The sequence below is a fragment of the Salvelinus namaycush genome, chromosome 3 (genome assembly GCF_016432855.1).
Source record: "Salvelinus namaycush isolate Seneca chromosome 3, SaNama_1.0, whole genome shotgun sequence".
NCBI classification, from domain to species: domain Eukaryota; kingdom Metazoa; phylum Chordata; class Actinopteri; order Salmoniformes; family Salmonidae; genus Salvelinus; species Salvelinus namaycush.
In genome coordinates this window covers 4,504,967-4,530,256 of record NC_052309.1, presented here as the reverse complement: position 1 = coordinate 4,530,256, position 25,290 = coordinate 4,504,967, and the positions used below count along the sequence as shown (strand labels likewise).

Genomic DNA, 25,290 nt, shown 5'->3' with positions numbered 1-25,290 from the left:
GCCCGTGCGGGGGAGGGAGGGAGGTGGGGAGACAAAGGTGGGGTTGGAGGGAGGGGGGAATAGGAATGGGTCGCACCTACTGAGAAGGGGAGATGGGACAGACAGGACAAATAATTATTGTTTTATGTTTTCTCTAGTGTTTTTGGTTTCTTTATATATGTACTTTTAGAATATTATTGCCTGTCTGCGATCTGAACCACTCACAGAAAAAACAAACAATAAGAAGTTGGTCACAAAGGATATCGCCAATTTTGACTTTGTAGCTGATCTAAGGGGAAATGGCTCAGTTCTGCCTCCAGGACAAAACTCATGGCAATAAACGTCAACCTGCATTTTTTCCTTTCTTTTGCTGGTTCCAGAAACTCCCTTCAGAAAAGTGTAGGCACCTGCTCTAAAATCAAGGACATCTCAAGGACAATCAGTGCATTTCAAGTCCAATCGTGGAGGCCCACAGGACTGATGGTTTTCATTACTACCTTCAGACCTGGAAACCTAGTTTAAGGAACTCTCTTGCCAATCAATGATATAAATTGAAAGAACGGGCCGTTCCTGTAGGCTATTGGAATAGCCATGCTGCTAATGCTGTCTCATATCCTGGACACAAACTCTTCACCAATTCTATTTTTGATACAGAAAATCATAAGAATCAACTCAACAGTATTAACTCCTGTTGAGTTGATACTGAACCTCTTACATGACTAAGGATGCTATAGATGTATTTGTATTTGTCACTGAATGGTAAAGCGGAAGGCAAACCTTCATTTCTTTGAGGAGATCCAGCATCTCTTTCTTGGCCTTGTGGAACATTTCTTCCTTAAATGTCTTCAAGTGATTCCTCAGCTCCTTTCGCATACTCTCCAGACTGTCTGGTCCTGTATACAGTGCCGCCCCTAAAATACAGACAGCACATTTCACAAACAAGGTATGACCTTATTTGCAACTGAATTACTGCTAAGCAAATTGTAGAAAAACATTCTTATCTGAAATGTTATTCCAATCCTAGGTCAAGGTTTCTGTGCGCTATAGATGAATAGTATAGCATATTACTAAATATCAATCTCAACACCTACTTTCATAGCATGGGCGCATTGTGTCACTGATTGACTTTGGGAGAATGTTGTAGATTTCTTTCTTCCTCTCACGGATGTCCCTCGTTAGTTTTGCCTTCAATTTGGTTTCCTTTCAGACAGATAAAATATTAAATAACATTGTCGTTAACTGTATTTGGATTCTCTTGACTATTAATAATAATATTAATAATATGAATCATCATAACATCCCACTAGCAACATAACTGCAATTTGACAAGCTTTGCTTGATGCTCTGGGGGGAAAGGATCACATGACAAATTGAGGGCCAATAAATAGACCGTATTCATGCAGTGGCCATTATTCATTGAATAACGTTCATTTTCTGAAGGGGTAGAAAGTGCTGCAAAAATGTCACCTGTCTATTAGATTAGCTGCTAGCACATTGTCATCATTATCCACCCTAAAGACTCCACGTTTTACTATTTACCGCACTAGCCATATTTGGTTAGCACGTTCTGGGTGAATAAGCTCTCTAGGCCAAATGACAGTAGCCTAGCAGTCATGCCACTTCTTGCCACTCCTTGTCATGCTAAACACATGTTTGTCATGATGAAGGAGTTCACATGATAGCACAAAATCAGGGAGCAGCCTGAAATGAAAGCCGGATTTGCTGTAATTAAACCTTTCCAGTAGTTTTGAGTGAATACAAATATCGCACCCTACCTCCGTCTTGAGGAATGTAAGATGCAGTGACACTTCTGGGTGCGCCTCAACCAAGCTGTTTGTGTCAAGGGTGAAGTTATCAATCAAATCATTGATTGAGCTGCCCTTGCCTTGATTTCTGAAATAAAGTACGTTTTAATTACAACTATAAGGGACCTATATGTATTCAATCAAAGCCGGTAACCGTGCTGTGAAAAAGAATGTTTGGAATCAAAACCAACAAAGCAAGGGTCCCCATTTCTGTACTGTGTGAAACCAAAATAGACCAAATGTAATGTTTATTGATTGAATAAGGCATTTATCATTCCATGTTGTTTGAATTCAGAGTTATGTTGATATTATAAATAGGAAAATAACTTGCACATCTGAGGCTGCTTGTTGCATATGTGTGGGAACAATTTAATGCTATCTTCAAAGAAAAGAAAAACTTGCACAATGCTCATGCCAGTATCACTGTTGAGAAAGGTGCACCTGCAGCCCACAATTCAGGGGCGTTCCTGCATGTGGGCATTTCTGCATCTGCAGGAACCCCTCTTTTTAAGCAAAGACTCTGGTACACATGCGGGAGGCGGGGGCGCTCCAGTACAGTTGGTGGCAGTAATGCACCACAACGTTGGATGCCAACCGCCGATAAACACAGAAGAAGAAGGGGCAGGGACGACTAGCACACCAGTAGACTGTGTCCTTTGCCCCAGCCTGTCGGGCATGGTTTTCTCTGGTACACAGCAGGCGGAAGACAGGGGCGAAACCGTGTGCTAGCTACCTAACTATCAAGCTAGCACATGGTGTTGCTAACCAGCAAGCTAGCTAGTTAGCTAGCATACAGTGTCTCCCCAGCCTCCCGCCTGCTGTGTGCCGGAGTAGCTAGCGGGAGGCAGGGGCGACCGGTAGACAGTGTCCTTTGCCCCCACCTGTCGGGCACTGTTTTGCCGCAGTTCTATTAACGGCGTTGAATGCAGGTGTTCGGCAGGTGGGAGCGAAGGACACTAACTACCAGTTGCCCCTGCATTCCGCTAGCTAGCAAGGAGGACTCTGGTAAACGGGAGGCTGGGGCGAAAAACTCTGATAATACATTCATTTCCCTTTTGACCCACATTCAAAAGTGCCACACAAGCATGAAGATGTCGTGCTCGAGGGGGGTTCTTGCAGGAACCAATGGGTTCTCGGGGGGGGGGGGGGGGGGGGGGGGGGTTCCTGCAAATGCAAGAACGCCTCGAATTGCAGGCTGAAGTTGAACACTATTGTCACTTTTATGCTTCTCGGAGACCAATAAGAGTAAGTAAGTATCCTAAGTAGCCTTATCTGAGCAAGAACGCCCAATAGGCCCAGAGAACAATACGTAGCCTAAACGTAATGAATAAAATAGATACTGGCAAGAACATTGTGTTAGTTTTTATTTTCTTTGTTGATCTTATAACTGCTGATATAATAATAATAAAAGATAACTCACGGGAAATATTTCTTGAACGTTTCATTGCTGAGATCTCTCATACATGAGGCCAAACTGTCATTAAGGTTTCTTTCCCTTTGACTTTTCTTTCCCTTTTTTCTGATTGGTTTGTAAACTCCGTTATTCTTGCATAAGGACTTCAATACCTTATGATACCATCTGCCATTTGTTCCCTTCTAGAAACAAAATGGAAAATATGTTATAGGCTTTTTACTGCACACAGCATCAATTATTTTCTAACAACTTAATCTGTTATGAGTACTCATATTTTTAATATGTGTACATTTCTGACTTACTGGTTCTATCACTTTATCCTTGGCAATTTTCTCACATGTTTCTACTGATTGTCGAACTCCTTCTGAGAGGCATCGTTCAAAAGCTTCATAAGCCTCATCCATAGTTTGACCAATGGTTTCGAGCCCTTCTTTCAGGTTATTTTCCAGAACCTGGCACACCTCTTTTTTGCTGTCTGTCTGAAATCCAAACTCAAAGCTTTTAATATACTACAGTTATTTAAACGAAATAAGTATATAAACTGGAAGAAATGATTTTGTTCTGCTGGAAGTACAATACCATGTCGCTGCTTTTGGCTCCTTGTATCAGAGAGAGGATCCCATAGGCTCCAGAAACATAATCTGAAGTCTTTGTGCTACGATCATTGAGATTTCTGAGAAATTCCTGAAGTTTGGGTATTTCTGAAACATGTTAATATAAAGAGAGGTTTGAAACAATGTATGTATTAGTGGAGCAATTGTGGTCTGCATGACTACACTGATGAACACTCTTGGCTAAACATGTTTTGTATTGAAGGGTACCTAAACTGTGCTATCTAGAACCCAAAGGGGTTATTCGGTTGTCCCCATTGGAGAACCCTTTTTAGTTCCAGGTAGAACCCTTTTCTTTCAGGTAGGCGCACATTAAGTTATTTCAAATTTAAGGGTTAACTGCCTTGTTCAGGGGCAGAACGACAGATTTTTACCTTGTCAGCTCGGGGATTCAATCAAGCAACCTTCCGGTTACAAGTCCAATGCTCTAACCACTAGGCTACCTGCCGCCCCAACATCACATTGGGTTGTAGGTAGAAACCCCAAATAAACTATATACTAAGACAATGAAATAACAACAGATCAGCCATGTCTGAGTTCATGTCTGAGTTCATGTAAAATATCATATAGCTATTAGATCTAGACTAGGCTACTTATCCATGATACTCAACATGTACTCACAAGCTGCTACTACTTGAATTGGGATAATTTGCTTAAATCTTTTGACCTGAGAACTATAACAAAAACAGTAGCTTCTGATGAAAATCATTGTGGGAATTCATGATTCCCACAATTGAACAAGCATGGGAAGTGTTTAAACCCTTTACAATGAAGATCTGTGAAGTTATTTGGATTTTTCTGAATTATATTTGAAAGACAGGATCCTAAAAAAGGGACGTTTCTTTTTTTGCTGAGTTTACTTCCGACAGTGCAGCAATATGTAACAAGTAATATCTAACAATTTCACAACATATACCCAATACACACAAATCTAAAGTAAAGGAATGGAATTAAGAATACATAAATATTTGGACAAGCAATGTTACACTTGCCACTTCTGTGGACATTAAGTTTATGCTGTTATCTAAATTAACGCAAGGGAATGTGTTTATAGTTTAACTTTCTGCAAGTTTTTCAAAATAGTTTTTCAAAGCTGCATGCATAGTGGATGTTTAAGCACCACAAGAGAGACAGGCAGCTCTACAACAGTTGCTAGCTGCCGAGACTGAGAGCATACAGCACAGCAAAGCTCTGTAACGGCAGTCCTCCTCCTCTTCATCTGAAGAGGAGGAGTATTGAGGGAACCAAGGCGCAGCGTAGTGAAATGACATTTTATTAACGAAAAAAACACGAACTTGAATAAACTAACAAAAATAACAAACGGTGTAGACAAACCTATACGACGAACTCACATAAAACAAGAAGAACGCACGAATAGGACATTTAGACTACACAAACCGAACAAACCGTACACAGTCCCGTATGGTGCAAACAATTACACAGACACGGAAGACAATCACCCACAACGAACACTGTGACAACGCCTACCTAAATATGACTCTTAATTAGAGGAACGCCAAACACCTGCCTCTAATTAAGAGCCATACCAGGCAACCCAAAACCAACACAGAAACAGAAAACATAGAGTGCCCACCCAACCTCACGTCCTGACCAACTAACACACATAACAAACTAACATAAATAGGTCAGGAACGTGACATAACCCCCCCCATAAGGTGCGAACTCCGGGCGCACCAGCACAAAGTCTAGGGGAGGGTCTGGGTGGGCATCTGACCACGGTGGTGGCTCAGGCTCCGGGCGAGGTCCCCACCCCACCATAGTCAATCCCAACCTCCATCTACCCCTAAAAATGTCCACCCATATCCCACAAAATCCTCTTTGTAACATCCATGACAGGGACAGCACCGGGACAGAGGAATAAATCAAGACAGAGGGATAGATAAGAATAAAGAGGTAGATCAAGAAAGAGAGGGAGATCATAATAGAGGGGCAACTCCGGACTGAAAGGCAGCTCCGGACAGAGAGACAGCTCTGGACTGAGGGGCAGTTCTGGGTATATAGCCATTTCTGGCTGAAGGGCAGCTCCTGGCTGACTGACGAATCTGGACGCTCATGGCAGGCTGACGGCTCTCGACGCTCATGGCTGGCTGACGGCTCTCGACGCTCATGGCTGGCTGACGGCTCTCGACGCTCATGGCTGGCTGACGGCTCTCGACGCTCATGGCTGGCTGACGGCTCTCGACGCTCATGGCTGGCTGACGGCTCTCGACGCTCATGGCTGGCTGACGGCTCTCGACGCTCATGGCTGGCTGGCGGCTCTGGACGCTCATGGCTGGCTGGCGGCTCTGGACGCTCATGGCTGGCTGGCGGCTCTGGACGCTCATGGCTCGCTGGCGGCTCTGGACGCTCATGGCTCGCTGGCGGCTCTGGCAGCTCATGGCTCGCTGGCGGCTCTGGCAGATCCTGTCTGGTTGGCGGCTCTGGCAGATCCTGTCTGGTTGGCGGCTCTGGCAGATCCTGTCTGGTTGGCGGCTCTGGCAGATCCTGTCTGGTTGGCGGCTCTGGCAGATCCTGTCTGGTTGGCGGCTCTGGCGGATCCTGTCTGACGGACGGCTCTGGCGGATCCTGTCTGGCGGACGGCTCTGGCGGCTCCTGTCTGGCGGGCGGCTCTAGCGGCTCCTGTCTGGCGGGCGGCTCTAGCGGCTCCTGTCTGGCGGACGGCTCTGTAGGCTCATGGCAGACGGGCGGCTTTGCAGGCTCATGGCAGACGGGCGGCTTTGCAGGCTCATTGCAGACGGATGGCTCAGACGGCGCTGGGGAGACGGATGGCTCAGATGGCGCTGGGGAGACGGATGGCTCAGATGGCGCTGGTGAGACGGATGGCTCAGATGGCGCTGGGGAGACGGATGGCTCTGGCCGGATAATGCGCACTGTAGACCTGGTGCGTGGTGCCGGAACTGGAGGCACCGGGCTAAGGACACGCACCTTCATACTAGTGCGGGGAGCAGGGACAGGGCACACTGTACTCTCAAAGCCCACTCTATACCTGGTGCGTGGTACCGGCACTGGTGACACCGGGCTGAGGACAAGCACATCAGGATTAGTAGGGGGAGAAGAAACAGTGTGTACAGGGCTCTGGAGACGCACAGGAGGCTTAGTGCGTGGTGCCGGAACTGGAGGCACCGAACTGGATACACGCACTACAGGGAGAGTGCGTAGAGGAGGAACAGGGCTCAGGAGACGCACTGGTAGCCTAGTGCGTAGTGTAGGCACTGTAGGTACTAGGCTGGGGCGGGGAGGTGGCGCCGGAAATACCGGACCGTGCAGGCGTACTGGCTCTCTTGAGCATTGAGCCTGCCCAACCTTACCTGGTTGAATGCTCCCGGTTGCCCGACCAGTGCGGGGAGGTGGAATAACCCGCACCGGGCTATGTAGGCGAACCGGGGAAACCATGCGTAAGGCAGGTGCCATGTATGCCGGCCCGAGGAGACGCACTGGAGACCAGACGCGTTGAGCCGGCCTCATGACACCTGGCTCAATACCCAATCTAGCCCTACCAGTGCGGGGAGGTGGAATAACCCGCACTGGGCTATGCACTCGTACAGGAGACACCGTGCGCTCTACTGCGTAACACGGCGCCTGCCCGTACTCCCGCTCTCCACGGTAAGCCTGGGAAGTGGGCGCAGGTCTCCTACCTGCCCTTGGCCCACTACCTCTTAGCCCCCCCCCAAGAAATTTTTGGGTGTTACTCACGGGCTTTTTGGGCTTCCGTGCCAGACGCGTTCCCTCATAACTCCGGTTCCTCTCTCCGGTAGCCTCTGCTCTCCTCAGTGCCTCCAGCTGTTCCCATGGGAGGCGATCCCTACCAGCCAGGATCTCCTCCCATGTGTAGCAACCTTTCCCGTCCAATATATCGTCCCAAGTCCATTCCTCCTTCTTTTCCTGTCCCTTACTCCGTTTACTCCGCTGCTTGGTTCTGGAGATTTGGTGGGTGATTCTGTAACGGCAGTCCTCCTCCTCTTCATCTGAAGAGGAGGAGTATTGAGGGAACCAAGGCGCAGCGTAGTGAAATGACATTTTATTAACGAAAAAAACACGAACTTGAATAAACTAACAAAAATAACAAACGGTGTAGACAAACCTATACGACGAACTCACATAAAACAAGAAGAACGCACGAATAGGACATTTAGACTACACAAACCGAACAAACCGTACACAGTCCCGTATGGTGCAAACAATTACACAGACACGGAAGACAATCACCCACAACGAACACTGTGACAACGCCTACCTAAATATGACTCTTAATTAGAGGAACGCCAAACACCTGCCTCTAATTAAGAGCCATACCAGGCAACCCAAAACCAACACAGAAACAGAAAACATAGAGTGCCCACCCAACCTCACGTCCTGACCAACTAACACACATAACAAACTAACATAAATAGGTCAGGAACGTGACAAGCTCGTTGTGTTGTGCTTCAAAGAGTCCGTGCAGAAACACTTTTGGGTGTAAATGCGATTAACTGCGTCCAAAAAATGTAAGTGTTAATATTGACAGCCCTAAATAGACCACATCTTTACTTTATCTATGTCATTAAAATGAAGTACAATCAATAATTTTCCCCAGATTTTTACTGTGTTCGTTTCTTCAGCTGTTGTACAATATGATATAAAAAACAAGAAAAAAAAACAATTTTGACTGTACTTGGCCTTTAACTAGTTGACAAGTTATTAATAGGCTATTTACTGATCTACAATATTTCCATCTGTTCCACTAGCTAAATCCTTAATTTGAATTTTTGGTTAAGTTGGAGACATGAATCCAACATATCCATTGTTGACAAACTCAAATTACATTTGAAATCAACCAAAGCTTGAAAAACTATAGGCCTACATGTTGTCTATTGGTTTTAATCATGGGTTAAATTGAAACAATAGCTGTTGACAAACATTTGAAAATGCTATATAGTCTTAAATAGCATAGTTGATGACATATGATTACATTGATCAATTATGATTACATTTAAGGGTGCGTTCGTAAATTCACTCTGGCTATCTACTCCCATTTCAGAGCGCTCTCGTCTGAGTGTGCCAGAGAGCAGAATAACTGATACATTTACGAACGCTCAACACCCATTGAATATGGGCGGTATCAGTAAACATCAGCAAAAAAACCTAATTAAATTGTTGCCAGCAGTACAGTTACAGTCACCAATGCTCTGAATAACATGAAAACACACTAACCAGCTCTGCTAGGGCGAATAAAATGGTCAGCGTGAGATTTTCTCTCATTTGTGTCTGGAAGTAGCTAGCAAGCTAGCCAACATTAGCCAGTTAGCTTGGGTGCTTGACCCGCCGTTGTGAGGTCAGAACGCTCGGATCAACCCTACTCCTCGGCCAGAGCATCCAATGTGCTCTCTGAATGCGCCGAGCGCAAAATGCTCTGAATTTACAAACGGACAATCTGACGCTTAGAATTTACGAACTAAGTTGCTCTGTTGAATCTAGCCTTTGGAATGACTTTACATAAAATGGGGAAAAAATAGCAACAATTAACTTATTTAGTTTTAAATGTGTTGAAATCCCTCAACAAACATTCTCTTGAAAGCACAGTGATTATAGTCAGTGACAAATATCAAAACTGGGCTTGGTTAAAACCCGGGATGGGAGAACAAAGGGATAGATGTACTGTAGATAGATCAACTTTCCAGTAGGAAGTGCTGACCAGCATGTTGTTTGTTCTAATAGTGGATATAACGTTAAAGATCTGATGTTGTTACAAAGGTACAAATTCAACATATTTTATCCAAGTTATGTCTATGTTGAAAATAGGTTAACATGATGACATAACCCTGTGGTTGAAATTTCACCCTCACCTTTTTGCAATTCCAATGTATTTTACACGTAGATTACAGTTCACAATAAGTTAACAAATTACGTTGAAACAGTGTTGATTCAACCAGTTTGTGCCCAGTGTGATATGTCTTAGTGCAGTTGCCTCTGTAGCAGATTAATGGAAGAAGGTAGACCTCCTACACTACTGTACCTGTGTCTTCTGGCTGTAAAACCCTGTTCTTCCGGAATTCCTTGGAACTCACAGTAAACACTTGGAAAAAGTCCTTGTCAATGTTGAATTGTTCCTGAAAGGTTGGTGATAGAAAGTAAGAGCATAAATAAAATAAATAAAGATATTTTTTCAAAGCATGAAATAATGGCTCTGTTATTTACCTTGATTTTTGGTTGCTTGTTGAATTTCTCTTCCACCTTTTTCTTGGCAACCATATTTCTGCTCAATATACTGTCACGTTCTTTTTTCCTAAAATAAGATTATGCTTGTGTCAGTCAACATGAATTCTGAGTCAACATTTATTCAAGCTGTAAAAATGATAGTTGGTGTAATGTTAACAAAAGTGATCTTAATATTACATGTCATAATCCACACCGATGTTGTCTGTTTTTGTGCAGATGAAACTGATGCTTCGACATTGTCCACCGTGTCCCAAGTAGCTGACGCTTCTGTCTAAGATCTCCCAAGCTTCCTTCTCTGACACTGGTCGATTAATTTCACTCACAATCCACACAGTGGTGCATCTTCCAACAACCTGAAGAAGTATTACATTTTTTTTGCATCTCAACTACAAGTGTATATGTAAATTGCAGGGTTAGGTAAATGAGTTTGTTTGTAGTTTTAAATGCAGTGTATGAGATGATAATACATTCTTATAATTACCGATTTCCACATCTCATCTCTACTCTTGTTGCAGTCTCCATTGCCTGGAAGATCAATCAGCACAATGTGCTCCAGAAGGTCTTTGACATTTGGTATCTTGATGGTCACAGACTTCACAAGCGGCCAATATTGTTGTTCGTTACTCAGTATGTCACTCCGTAAGTAGCACCAAAGTTCTCTAGAGAGTTCTTCTGCCTAAAATGTTTTTAAATTCCGGATTATTTTCAAAGCAAAACATGGCATATACAGTGCCTTTGGAAAGTATTCAGACCCCTTGACTTTTTCAACAACAAAAAAATACGTTACAGACTTATTCTAAAAAATATATATATTTATTTTCTTCATTAATCTACACACAACACTCCATAATGACAAAGCGAAAACAGATTTTTTGAAATTTGTGTACTAAAGTGTATTAAACATAAACTGAAAAACATTATTTACATACGTTTTCAGACCTTTCGCTATGAGACTGGAAACTGAGCTCGGGTGCATCCTGTTTCCATTGATCATCCTTGAGATGTTTCTACAACTTGATTGGAGGCCACCTCTGGTATATTGAATGGACATGATTTTGGAAAGGCACACACCTGTCTATATAATGTCCGACAGCTGAGAGTGCTTGTCAGAGCAAAAAACAAGCCATGAGGTTGAAGGAATTGTCCTTAGAGCTCCGAGACTAGATTGTGTCGAGGCACAGATCTGGGGAAGGGTACCAAAAATGGAAGATGACCAAGAACCTGATGGCCACTCTGACAGAGCTCCAGAGTTCCTCTGTGGAGATGGGAGAACCGTCCAGAAGGACAACCATCTCTGCTGCACTCCACCAATCAGGCCTTGATGGTAGAGTGGCCAGACGGAAGTCCCTCCTCAGTAAAAGGCACATGACAGCCAGCTTGGAGTTTGCCAAAAGGCACCTAAAGTCTCTCAGACCATGAGAAACATGATTCTTTGGTCTGATGAAACCAAGATTGAATTCTTTGGCCTGAATGCCAAGTGTCACGTCTGGAAGAAGCCAGGCACCATCCCTACGGTGCAGCATGGTGGTGGCAGAATCATGTTGTGGGGATGTTTTTCAGCGGCAGGGACTGGGAGACTAATCAGGATTGAGGGGTGGATGAAAGGACCAAAGTACAGAGCGATCCTTGGGGAAAACCTGCTCCAGAACGCTCAGGACCTCAGACTGGGGGCAAAGGTTCACCTTCCAACAGGACAACGACCCTAAGCACACAGCCAAAACAACGCAGGAGTGGCTTCGGGACAAGTCTCTGAATGTCCTTGGGTGGCCCAGCCAGAGCCCGGACTTGAACCCGATCTAACATCTCCGGAGAGACCTGAAAATAGCTGTGCAGCAACACTCCCCATCCAACCTGGCAGAGCTTGAGAAGATCTGCAGAGAAGAATGGGAGAAACTCCCCAAATACAGGTGTGCGAAGCTTGTAGCGTCCTACCCAAGAAGACTTGAGGCTGTAATCGCTACCAAAGGTGCTTAAACAAAGTACTGAGCAAAGGGTCTGAATACTTATCTAAATGTGATATTTAAGTTTTTTTTTATTCAATTTGCAAAAATGTCTAAAACCCTGTTTTTGCTTTGTGATTATGGGGTATTGTGTGTAGATTGACGAGGGGAAAAAACTATTTCATCCATTTTAGAATAAGGCTGTAACATAACACAATGTAAAACAAATCAAGGGGTCTGAATACTTTGCAAATGCACTATATATTTGTATAGACTACACCTAATATAACATAGAATACCATGCATAGAATATGTATTTGAATTTAATTGAATTTCACTGAATTAAATTCTATTTCCTTTAGTTCAAATTCTATTTGCAATTCTGTATCCTTTTAAATCTTAACTAATTACTACTTCAATACAAATTCAAGAATAAAATTGGAATTTACAGTTTGAGGCATTCTCAATTAAATTCTGAATTGAGCCCAACCCTGACCTCCACTGGTCCTGGGGCCCTTGTTAAGGTCAACATGAACTTTACCCAGTACCAGGACATTTTAAGCAAAAACCTGGTTTCCTCTGCCAGGAGGCTGAAACTTGGCCGCAAATGGATCTTTCAGCAAAACAATATCCCCAAGCACAAAATCAACATACAGTTGAAGTCGGAAGTTAACATACACTTAGGTTGGAGTCATTAAAACACATTTTTCAACCACTCCACAAATGTCTTGTTAACAAACTATAGTTTTGGCAAGTTGGTTAGGACATCTACTTTGTGCATGACACAAGTAATTTTTCCAACAATTGTTTACAGACAGATTATTTCACTTATAATTCACTGTATCACAATTCCAGTTGGTCAGAAGTTTACATACACTAAGTTGACTGTGCCTTTAAACAGCATGGAAAATTCCAGAAATGATGTCATGGCTTTAGAAGCTTCTGATAGGCTAATTGACATCGTTTGAGTCTTACCTGTGGATGTATTTCAAGGCCTACCTTCAAACTCAGTGTCTCCTGGATTGACATCATGGGAAAATCAAAAGAAATCAGCCAAGGCCTCAGAAAAAAACTGGAAACCTCCACAAGTCTGATTCATCCCTGGAAGCAATACCCAAATGCCTGAAGGTATTTGTCTGGTTCATCCCGTCAGTAGAGGATGCCTGGTTATTCTTGAAAAGTGCCTTCCTCACCATCTTAAATAAGCATGCCCCATTCAAAAAATTTAGAACTAGGAATAGATATAGTCCATGGTTCACTCCAGACCTGTCTGCCCTTGACCAGCACCAAAACATCCTATGGCGTTCTGCATTAGCATTGAATAGCCCCCGTGATATGCAACTTTTCAGAGAAGTTAGGAACAAATATACACAGGCAGTTAGGAAAGCTAAGGCTAGCTTTTTCAAACAGAAATTTGCATCCTGTAGTACTCATTTGCTTTACCAAATGAGGAGAGTTACAAACTACACACCAGTCAGAGTTCTACTTAAATTACATATTTTTTAATAAGAGCTTTGCAATAGCCCTTTGATTTTCAACGATGCGCTATCTCTAATGGCCTGTTGAGAAGCGACTACAGTAAAGTACAAAGATCTTTTATAGCCAAGATACACCCCTCTCAACTTACATGACGAACCACAGATCTCAGGAACTGTTCACAAAGAAAGACTTTTACTTGAGAGAGAGGAGTATCCCATAGCCAGATAGCATTCGCTATAAATTATCGTTCAGTTTGGTCCCCAAGATGAGGTTCTAATCTCATTCCTGGTACTTCATAGCACAGGACCATTACCTCATGTTATCTGGAATGCTCTTTAGGTTTTATCACCCAAAGACATCATAAATCTCCTCTGTCAGTGCTATCTCATTGAGGCACATCCTCAGTAGAACACACACACAATACTCTATTCTGTCGAATGTAACAACTATTAGCAGTACAAAAAAAGCAGTACAAAAAAAGTATGAATGTATGTACTTGTAAGTCGCTCTGGATAAGAGCGTCTGCTAAATGACTTAAATGTAAATGTAAATGTTAGACTGTAAACTCTCCATCCAGACTCACATTAAGCATATCCAATCCAAAATGAAATCTACAATCGGCTTCCTATATCGCAACAAAGCATCCTTCACTCATGCTGCCAAACATACCCTCGTAAAACTGACCATCCTACCGATCCTCGACTTCGGCGATATCATCTATAAAATAGTCTCCAACACTCTACTCAACAAATTGGATGCAGTCTATCACAGTGCCATCCGTTTTGTCACCAAAGCCCCATATACTACCCACCACTGTGACCTGTACGCTCTCGTTGGTTGGCCCTCGCTTCATACTCGTCGCCAAACCCACTGGCTACAGGTTATGTACAAGTCTCTGCTAGGTGAAGCCCCGCCTTATCTCAGCTCACTGGTCACCATAGCAGCACCACTCGTAGCACGCGCTCCAGCAGGTATATCTCACTGGTCACCCCCAAAGCCAATTCCTCCTTTGGTCGCCTTTCCTTTCCTCCTTTGGTCGCCTTTCCTCCTTTGGTCGCCGTTCTCTGCTGCCAATGACTGGAATGAACTGCAAAAATCACTGAAGCTGGAGACTCATATCTCCCTCACTAGCTTTAAGCACCAGCTGTCAGAGCAGCTCACAGATCACTGCACCTGTACATAGCCCATCTGTAAACAGCCCATCTATCTACCTCATCCCCATACTGTATTTATTTATTTATCTTGCTCCTTTGCACCCCAGTATCTCTACTTGCACATTCATCTTCTGCACATCTATCATTCCAGTGTTTAATTGCCATATTGTAATTACTTCGCCACCATGGCCTATTTATTGCCTTAACTCCCTTATCTTACCCCATTTGCACTCACTGTATATAGACTTTTTCTTTTCTTTTTTTCTTCTGTATTATTGACTGTGTGTTTTGTTTTTTCCATGTGTAACTGTGTTGTTGTATGTGTCGAATTGCTATGCTTTATCTTGGCCAGGTCGCAGTTGCAAATGAGAACTTGTTCTCAACTAGCCTACCTGGTTAAATAAAGGTGAAATAAAAAAGGTATCACGTTCATCTGTACAAACAATAGTACACAAGTATAAACACCATGGGACCACGCAGCCATCATACCGCTCAGGAAGGAGACGCGTTCTGTCTCCTAGAGATGAACGTACTTTGGTGCGAAAAGTGTAAATCAATCCCAGAACAGCAAAGGACCTTGTGAAGATGCTGGAGGAAATAGGTACAAAAGTATCTATGTCCACAGTAAAACGAGTCCTATATCGACATAACCTGAAAGACCGCTCAGCAAGGATGAAGCCACTGCTCTAAAACCGCTGGTCTGATTTAACAAAAATAGAACTGTTTGGCCATAATGATCATCTTTATGTTTGGAGGAAAAAGGGAGACGCTTGCAAGCCGAAGAACACCATCCCAACCGTGAAGCACGGAGGTGGCAGCATCATGTTGTGGAGGTGCTTTGCTGCAGGAGGGACTGGTGCCCTTCACAAAATAGATGGCACCATGAGGTAGGAAAATTATGTGGATATATTGAAGCAACATCTCAAGACATAAGTCAGGAAGTTAAAGCAAATGGATCTTCCAAATGGACAATGACCCCAAGCATACTTCCAAAGTTGTGGCAAAATGGCTTAAGACAACAAAGTCAAGGTATTGAAGTGGCCATCACAAAGCCCTGACCTCAATCCTATAGAACATTTGTGGGCAGAACTGAAAAAGCGTGTGCGAGCAAGGAGGCCTACAAACCTGACTCAGTTACACCAGCTCTGTCAGGAGGAATGGGCCAAAATTCACCCAACTTATTGTGGGAAGCTTGTGGAAGGCTACCCGAAATGTTTGACCCAAGTTAAACTATTTAAAGGCAATGCTACCAAATACTAATTGAGTGTATGTAAACTTCTGACCCACTGGGAATGTGATGAAAGAAATAAAAGCTGAAATAGATAATTCTCTCTACTATTATTCTGACATGTCACATTCTTAAAATAAAGTGGTGATCCTATCTGACCTAAGACAGGAATTTTTACTACGATTAAATGTCAGGAATTGTTAAAAACTGAGTTAAAATGTATTTGGCTAAGGTGTATGTAAACTTCCGACTTCAACCGTACTTCGCAGACAAAGAATATCAAGGATTTGAAAGGATTGGTCTATGAACCCACCCAATGTGTTCTCCAATTCATAAAACAATTTGAGAAAAAACATTTCTCTGAGCAATTGTATTAGTATAAAATAATATAATTTCCCAATTTGTTTGAGCATACAATATATCTCAGTATTTGAATTATTTATTTTATAGTCATTTTTGCTCATCTTTATCAAGGGTGTCAATAATTTCAGACCCCAGAGTATACTAATTTTCTTGTACCAGCGATATGCTAACGAAAATGTGTGCTAAGCCTAATTTTACAGCGCAGGGAAGTGCAACAAGTCCTTTAGCGAAGACTGGTCACAAGCTGGTACCTGTGAAAATTACTTTGAAGGCATTTTGTGTTATCTTCCTTGCGAAGATGTATGGTTTTATATAATTACAATCTAATATGCCTACCTGAGATGTTTTAAATTCTTTCTTTTTTCCTAGGAGAAACTCTGGAATTGATTTAAAGTGCCTGCTGTCCATCAGATTGTTCACAGATGCCTCATTTCCATCTTCTCTGTACAATGCATAGATCTTATCAGCATCATCATATTCATCTGTGTCGCCACCACTGTCCTCCTTCTCGTCATCATTTCCCTCTTCTGATTTTCTCTCTGCTAAGATGGACTGAAGCTCCTCTTCCCATTCCTAGTGAATATAAGTAAAATACATGAAAAAATGCTTTCTTCACAAAAGCTATATCTAAGACGTGAATATGTCCCTTCATGTCTAGAAAATCTAAAGTACACAGGCAATTCATTGGGAGAAAAACAAAAACACTTTGAACATTATGTTTAAACTATAAAATGGCATGCTTAAAGACCCAGGATAGAAATCTTGATATCAAATCATTATCCATATCAAATCATTTTTGTGTAATTGTTTTCAAATAAAATAGTAAAATGAAACAAAAATAGTAATTTCTTTGGAGAGGGAGAATAGACTCAACATCAGAGCCAAGTAAGGATATTGAGGGGCAGTATAGTCTCTCTTGACTGACTGTTACATTAATGCAATGTATGTCATCATATCAAGCTCAGGTGAGATAGGGGAGAGAAAATCTTTAGGTATGGTGGTTTGGCATCACTGGTTATTTGGACAACTACATCAAACAACACCAACAGAAATGATTGAAGAGTGTCTTGTTTGTGGAGGAAGATGCACAATTTGCTTCGAGGGCAAAACTATTTGAAGACGCTTTGGCAGAGCAGGGGACGTTGTTAGTACAGATTGGAAAGCATTTTCCCCCAAATCCCAAATAAGTCCCATTCTTGATGTCTAGTGAGGGGCAAACAATCCACCCATGTAAAAGAAGGTCCTATTTTGATCAATTTTACAACCAGCAGCTATGGTAAAATAAAATACTGATGTTTTTCTCTGCAGGGGTGGGGGGTCATTCAAATGTTTTGCCCCCAACCAAATCTTGCTTATGTCCCCCAAAAAGCTAAGGCCGGACCTGCATAAAACATTCAAGGTGTCCATTAAGAGATTTAAAGTCGTGTAAATAGGATATTCTGTCTACAAATGTACCCAAATTCCTATTATATGTAAATAGTTTATAATTAGGGAATGACATAATGTAGAAAATGTTTTTTTTTAGCTGTCATACAAGCCATTTTAGCTGTCATACTAATTGTTTGGTCGGAATCTAGCATAGAATCATGGGAATTTGTCCCGCTGTGCCAATGTTGCCTCCCCTCCTGCTCCCCCTATGGTTAAAGCCTATGTGAGGAACTTGCTAGCAAATGTTTGTGCTATGAAAAAATAAATACATAAATACCACACCACAAAAATGATTTGCTAGATTCAAGATAATGTAGTTAGACAAAGCAAGGAAAGTAAACTTCAAAACGTTTTGGGGGATTTGCAGCTGTTGTTGGTAGGCAATGCATCCTGCAAGCTTCTAAAATGATGTACTCAACCTTTAAATAAAGGCATATGAAACACAGATTATTACCTCGGGCGTAATGAACTCAATCTCTGCAGTGTATTTTCCGTCCCTGGTCATGTTAGCCTCCACCTGAATCATGACTGAGGTGCATGCACTGACGTCTCCAGAGGGCAGTAAATTGACCTTATCCAAGATGCTGTTAATCAAAGAGCTTTTGCCAGCCCCAGTCTTCCCAAATACACCCACTACCTCTTTTTTGTCAGTCTCCAACACTTTGATTTTATGGCTGTTAGAAGTGAAAGAAAATGTTATTGCTCTCCTCAATTTAAATAATTGAAGTGATTTAGGTAATATACTGTATCTCTACATGCAATTCACTGCTCCCCACTAGAAATACTTGCCTAAGGAATTCTTTGAACTTCAATGAACTTTGCTGATCGGCAGGTTTGCTTTGGAGTTTGCCTTTGACCCGTTTCATGATCTGTTTTTCCTTTGTCAAGCCATCTATTCCAGGCAGAGTAAACACACATTACAAACCTTCTAATGGAACCAAAAATAGATTACTCTAAAAGTAGGAGAAATACCACACTGGAAAAAGGTACTCTTGAAGCTTAGAATGTAAGACAATACCTAAAAATGGTGTGGTACTTCAACATTTAATATGCAAATAATTATTAGCCTCCTACCTGCTCTTCCCAATGAAGTGCCACACAGCCGTTTGGTTATTGGTGGATTAGCCTCATCAGTGTTCCTTTTGCCTGAAAATCAGCAGTTCATCAATATTGACATGGATTAAATATTGTGTGTGTGTACAGTATGTGTGTGCAGTAGTTGCTATGCCAATAATATTGGTATTATTCAGTATTGGCATGCATTTAAGGTCCTCAACAGTCAAAACCATTGTTTTACATCAAATTGGATGATGTTTAGATGAAACAGTTCAAGGGGTGATCAAAATATGAAAAATGACTGTTGCTTGTACATTAATAAAGTTAGATTAGAAAATGACTGGCTTCCTCCTCTGTGTCAAAAATCTGAGTTCAGCCAGCTAACTATTGGCTTATTGGGGCAAGATGCAACATCACAGCATCTTATTGTCAATCACAACCTAGGAGAGTTTATGAATATTATCCCCCTGCCCATGCAGTCTGTCCAACAGCCTTACTAATGGTTAAAGACGAGAGAAAGGGTACACTCCAATTCTGAGCATTCTAATTGGGAAAATATATTAGGGGTAATGTTTTGATCACTCGAAGGCTAATTTACATGGGAAATAGGATTTTACAATTTTATCTAATTCAAATATGTTTTATATTTGTAATAGTTAATCATATTAAGCAATATAATAATGATAATAATAGTAATAATATTAATAACAATAATAATATAAATTTATTTAATTTGTAAAGGGCTATATCACACACAAGGCACAATTATATATATATTTAATAATAATACAAAACAATGATAAACAAACACATATATTCACAATATATGTGCTCAATAGCTTTTGTACCTGGAGTAAAGGTAGCACAGGGAGATAGCATCTTGCTGGTTGAGGGCTCAATCTGAAAAACAACCAAATATAATCATCAACAGGTTAATTAAAATACCTCCAAATAGTTTTGTCATAGAAATCTTTAGTTTGAGATGTGTATGCTACTGTATTTGTGAATTGTTAAAGATAGCATTTTCCGGTAGACTTCCAGTCATTGCACTAATGTTACTTAGAAATGTTTCACAAAACTTGGGGCTTAATTACCAAAATCTTGCATTAACCCTTGTAGTTTGCACAAATTTAACTTAACAGAAATTACAAAAATTACTTAAATAACGAATTCATATCCCTTAAAATACTTGGTCCTATAGGCTCAACAAAGCCATCTTATGCCATCTTAAATCTATAAAATAGCTTGTTACATACCTGGTTGTTACATAATTCTTCAAGTTTCTTTTTGAATATAAGCCTTGGTCCCCAAGGTGGAATCAAGGCCTCCTGTGCTTTTTCTTCACCAAGTAGGAGCTTGAAATTGGTTTCTGAAATTTGTTGACCTAAAAGTACAATTATAAAATGGAATCATAATAAAATAGGGGTCTGCAGTCTAATTAGGGCAGACAGGGGTGCACTTGGAATGCAGTTACCTAGTTTGGAATGGTGAGTAGGCTTACATGGCCAGAACTATTAAACAGTTGTGTGTTTATCATGTTTTGATTGGCTATGTATTAGAAGAGGGTATTTATTATGTGGGTCCCGCTTTATTTGAAGTGCATATTTTGAAGCCTATATTTATTATGTGATATCCAATTACCTTACCTTTAAAGTTGTCAATGTACTCACTGAGTACCCATTCTTGTAACTTCCTTTTCACATAGTCGTCCATGACACTACCCTATGAATAGTAAATGAAACAAGAAATTACTGTTAAATTAAATAAGACAAATTAGTTAAAGAGCTATAAATCAATCCGGATTGCTCAAGATTGACTCCTGAGTGGCGCAGTGGTCTAAGGCACTGCATCACAGTGTCGAGACGTCACTAGAGTCTGGGGTTTGATCCCAGGCTGTGTCACAGCCGGCCGTGACTGAGGTCCCATAGGGCAGCACACAATTGGCCCAACGTAGTCCGGGTTAGGGGAGGGGAAAAACAAAGCCATGAGGTCGAAGGAATTTTCCGTAGAGCTCCGAGACAGGATTGTGGAATTTCTGTTTTTAATCTTTAATAAATGTGCAACATTTCTAAAAACCTATTTTCACTTTGTCATTATGGGGTATTGTGTGTAGATTGCTGAGGATTATAATTGTTTTAATCGATTTATGAAAAAGGCTGTAACATAACAAAATGTGGAAAAAGTCAATGGGTCTGAATACTTTCTAAAGGCACTGTATCTACACAGCTTATTGAATTACCTTATCAATCACTTAACCCTATCACTCCAGAGACCCCTGCAAAAATTGACTTTTCATTTATCTGACTCATTTATCTGCATGTCCATCCCTTGTATTTAGCCTCACAATTAAGTATTTTACCATTTTTTTCCCAGGGCAACCCGGGGCTACAAGTAGAACAATAATATTTCCTATTATCTTCTATGTAGAAGAACCCCTTACCTTCTTCTAACCACTCTTGTATTAGTGATGGGCATTCCAGCTCTTTTCAGTGAGCAACTTGTTTGGCTCAGCTCACCAAAAATAGACGGGTCTTTTGGCTCCCAAACGGCTCTTTAAATTTTTTGTTGTTGTATTTTTTCAAGTCAAATATTTTGCGATAGTTTGATTATGATTGGTGTTAAAACAATTCTAATTAAATTATTAAATAAAATCATACTCTACCTTAACCACAATGTATTTAAACATGCATTGGTTTGTTATGAAAAAGAATACGATTAATCATTTGCATTTAAAGTATAACTTTATAATGTACAGTCGTGGCCAAAAGTTTTGAGAATGACACAAATATACATTTCCACAAAGTTTGCTGCTTCAGTGTCTTTAGATATTTTTTGTCAGATGTTACTATGGAATACTGAAGTATAATTACAAGCATTTCATAAGTGGAAAAGGCTTTTATTGACAATTACATGAAATTGATGCAAAGACTCAATATTTGCTTTTACACCTGCATTTTTTGCTGTTTGGGGTTTTAGGCTGGGTTTCTGTACAGCACTTTGATATATCAGCTGATGTAAGAAGGGCTTTATAAATACATTTGATTTTATTTTTCAAGACCTCTGCAATCCGCCCTGGCATGCTGTCAATTAACTTCTGGGCCACATCCTTACTGATGGCAGCCCATTCTTGCATAATCAATGCTTGGAGTTTGTGGGTTTTTGTTTGTCCACCGCCTCTTGAGGATTGACCACAAGTTCCCTGGCCATGGACCCAAAATATCAATGTTTTGTTCCCCAAGCCACTTAGTTATCACTTTTGCCTTTATGGCAAGGTGCTCCATCATGCTGGAAAAGGCATTGTTCGTCACCAAACTATTCCTGGATGGTTGCTCTCGGAGGATGTGTTGGTACCATTCTTTATTCATGGCTGTGTTCTTAGGCAAAATTGTGAGTGAGCCCACTCCCTTGGCTAAGAAGCACCCCCACACATGAATGGTCTCAGGATGCTTTACTGTTGGCATGACACATGACTGATGGTAGCGCTCACCTTGTCTTCTCCGGACAAGCCTTTTTCCGGATGTCCCAAACAATAGGAAAGTGGATTCATCAGAGAAAATGACTTTACCCCACTCCTCAGCAGTCCAATCCCTGTATCTTTTGCAGAATATCAGTTTGTCCCTGATGTTTTTCCTGGAGAGAAGTGGCTTCTTTGCTGCCCTTCTTCACACCAGGCCATCCTCCAAAAGTCTTCGCCTCACTGTACGTGCAGATGCACTCACACTTGCCTGCTGCCATTCCTGAGCAAGCTCTGTACTGGTGGTGCCCCGATCCTGCAGCTGAATCAACTTTAGGAGATGGTCCTGGCGCTTGCTGGACTTTCTTGGGCGCCCTGAAGCCTTCTTCACAACAATTGAACCGCTCTCCTTGAAGTTCTTGATGATCCGATAAATGGTTGATTTAGGTGCAATCTTACTGGCAGCAATATCCTTGACTGTGAAGCCCTTTTTGTGCAAAGCAATGATGACGGCACATGTTTCTGCAGGTAAGCATGGTTGACAGAGGAAGAACAATGATTCCAAGCACCACCCTCCTTTTGACGCTTCCAGTCTGTTATTCGAACTCAATCAGCATGACAGAGTGATCTCCAGCCTTGTCCTCGTCAACACTCACACCTGTGTTAACAAGAGAATCATTGACATGATGTCAGCTGGTCCTTTTGTGGCAGGGCTGAAATGCAGTGGAAATGTTTTTTGGGGATTCAGTTAATTTGCATGGCAAAGAGGGACTTTGCAATTAATTGCAATTCATCTGATCACTCTTCATAACATTCTAGAGTATATGCAAATTGCCATCATACAAACTGAGGCAGCAGACTTTGTGAAAATTAATATATGTGTCATTCTCAAAACTTTTGGACACGACTGTATATAAACACCTGTGGACAGTTGGCATATTATGCCGGTGTAGGTTGTGCATGGAACCGGCTTTATATGAGATTTTGTTTTGGCAAATTCTACACTGTGCTCTAACATTGTCTACGTTATTAAAATGCATCCAAATGCTACTGTGCTTCTGACTCATTTTCCAGCTGTAGTTTCACAGCTGTCCTTCCTCTCTCTCCCTGGCTGCTAAGTGTGTGACTGTGAGTGAGTTGGTCGGCCCTCCCTCGCGCATCTTTGGTTGACACTGTGTGTCTGATTGACAGGAACAACAGGTGAGGCCGTTAGTCTGAGCAGACAGTCAGAACGAATGTGTGCGCTTGAGCATTTAGGCCTATATTATTTTATTTCTTTTTCCGTTTTTTGAACGAGTTAATTATATTCATTTAAATCGTTTGATGATTCATTTATTAATTGCTTTTATATTTTTTCTAAATAGATTCGGCTCTTTTGATATGCGAGCCGGCTCCCAACGTTCACCTACAAGAGCAGGAGCCGACTCGTTCACGAACGACCCATCACTATGACTTGTATAGCTTGTGCGTGTCAGAGCAAAACATGTTTATAAGAGTCTCATATTTATCATATATATCTTTTAATATTTTATAGCTCAAACCATTTGGACTCTACGGATGTTTTTGTAATAAACTCAACGCATTAGGTTATCACACTGTTAATATAAGAAACGGACGCTAATAGCTTCTCGGATCCCATTGTGACACGGGGACAGTATTTGACATGATAGTCCCCATTTGGGATCCGCCCTTGTTTCACAAATCCCGCTCTAGCTCAGCCTCCGTTAATCACACAGACTAATGGTTGGTATCTACGGAAGAAATAGACAAATCTAATGGTTCAACCCAGAAATCTGTAGCTCAAACACACAATGTTCACAATGTGTTAGAAGTTTTAAAAAATGCGCCGGCGTTACGGTGGGACTGATTGGGTTAAACATATTTAATAATGATCTCTTACTTAGCTTGATGACTGTGGGCATTTTTGTTTACTTTTTGTTGTTCTAAATATACGTCTAGAAGGGCTATGAGTCAGAATTGCAGGAAATAAGCTTAAAAATGCAAAATTCTCTGAGCCTCATTGCGAAATGTGTAAAACAGCATGTAGTTTGCTAAAAAACGACATTTTCTTTCTTCCCCATGGCAATATGTGTAGAATTGGAGGAAATGAGCTTTAAAACAGCAACATTTTCTCTCTGGATTGTTTTACAGAACAAAAACGCTCAAACGTCATACTTTAGTTGTACTCACTCCTTCTGTTCTACCACATTGGTTGAACACAGAAAAAAACTAATGATGGATTGTTATCTTCTTAATGTGACCTATAAAATATAGCCTACCAATTGGTCAAAACATTGCAATATCTGTACAAGTACACTACAGCCAACTGGTACACTACAGTACTGTAGCTCGCCAAACAATTCTCGAAGTACATGCAATTTTCACGTTATGCACCACAAACTGTGTTAAACAAATCTCACAAGTATCAGAACCCGCAAGCTCCCAGCTACTATGTAATCAACACAACATTGACATTACCCTATCCCTGGTTAGCCACTATCGGCTTAAAAAGCAAAACCTAACACAATATCTGAACATTAATTTCCAGCAATATCTCCCCTGTCTGTCTGTGTGGCGCGCGTTTCTCACTCCGTGTGTAGCCAGTTGATGTAATAACCATCTTGTGTGTTGACAGAAATATTTTCCCAAAACCTTCTCAATTAAATGTTAATTGCAAAGTAGGCTTACCTGGCAGAATTATAAAATGAGGAAGTATATCATTTGTATCGATTATTTGTTATTGCAAACTTTGCCATGAAATTAGCAGGAAAAGCAGCAGAACAGAACCATCACTAGACTGGCACATTAGACTGCACATTCCTCACTTGCTAGATGTGCAATTAAAGGGCCAGATGCGCAATAGGATTTAAGCGTTGACACGGACTCAGAACATGACATCCAATGTTATTGTTTCTCTATGTACAATTGTAATCTAAAACCAGGAAAAATACAACTGGGGTGAAAATATAAAACAGAATTTTGGTGGTAAAATCACTGATTTTATAGCCCCCCCCTAGAGTTGTTTATTAATTATTTTACCAGGTATATTGACAGAAAACATAGTGCACAACTTTCTCTTGTTCACTAAGGAAAAGGGGGAAGGATAATATAAAACATTTCCTATTTGAAAGCTAGAAAGAAATCTGTAGTTCGAGACATATTT

At 41.4% G+C, this 25,290-nt stretch overlaps 1 protein-coding gene across 1 annotated transcript in view; it reads right to left on the bottom strand.

Annotated features, from left to right (window-relative positions):
• The window catches only part of LOC120044866 (nuclear GTPase SLIP-GC-like), a 30,840-nt gene extending 5,910 nt beyond the window's left edge, over positions 1-24,930 (bottom strand). Inside the window, exons 1-18 of the mRNA XM_038989560.1 lie at positions 24,816-24,930; positions 20,320-20,395; positions 19,930-20,057; positions 19,522-19,573; positions 18,692-18,763; positions 18,407-18,509; positions 18,072-18,291; positions 16,526-16,762; positions 10,507-10,701; positions 10,203-10,378; positions 10,005-10,092; positions 9,823-9,916; positions 3,778-3,899; positions 3,501-3,677; positions 3,205-3,380; positions 1,755-1,872; positions 1,071-1,179; positions 757-890 (exon numbers count right to left, since the gene is read on the bottom strand). Coding sequence (XP_038845488.1) covers positions 757-890; positions 1,071-1,179; positions 1,755-1,872; positions 3,205-3,380; positions 3,501-3,677; positions 3,778-3,899; positions 9,823-9,916; positions 10,005-10,092; positions 10,203-10,378; positions 10,507-10,701; positions 16,526-16,762; positions 18,072-18,291; positions 18,407-18,509; positions 18,692-18,763; positions 19,522-19,573; positions 19,930-20,057; positions 20,320-20,386 — 2,268 coding nt within the window. The 5' untranslated portion in view covers positions 20,387-20,395; positions 24,816-24,930. The remainder of the gene's footprint in view (positions 1-756; positions 891-1,070; positions 1,180-1,754; positions 1,873-3,204; positions 3,381-3,500; positions 3,678-3,777; positions 3,900-9,822; positions 9,917-10,004; positions 10,093-10,202; positions 10,379-10,506; positions 10,702-16,525; positions 16,763-18,071; positions 18,292-18,406; positions 18,510-18,691; positions 18,764-19,521; positions 19,574-19,929; positions 20,058-20,319; positions 20,396-24,815) is intronic.
• Positions 24,931-25,290: the final 360 nt, after the last annotated feature.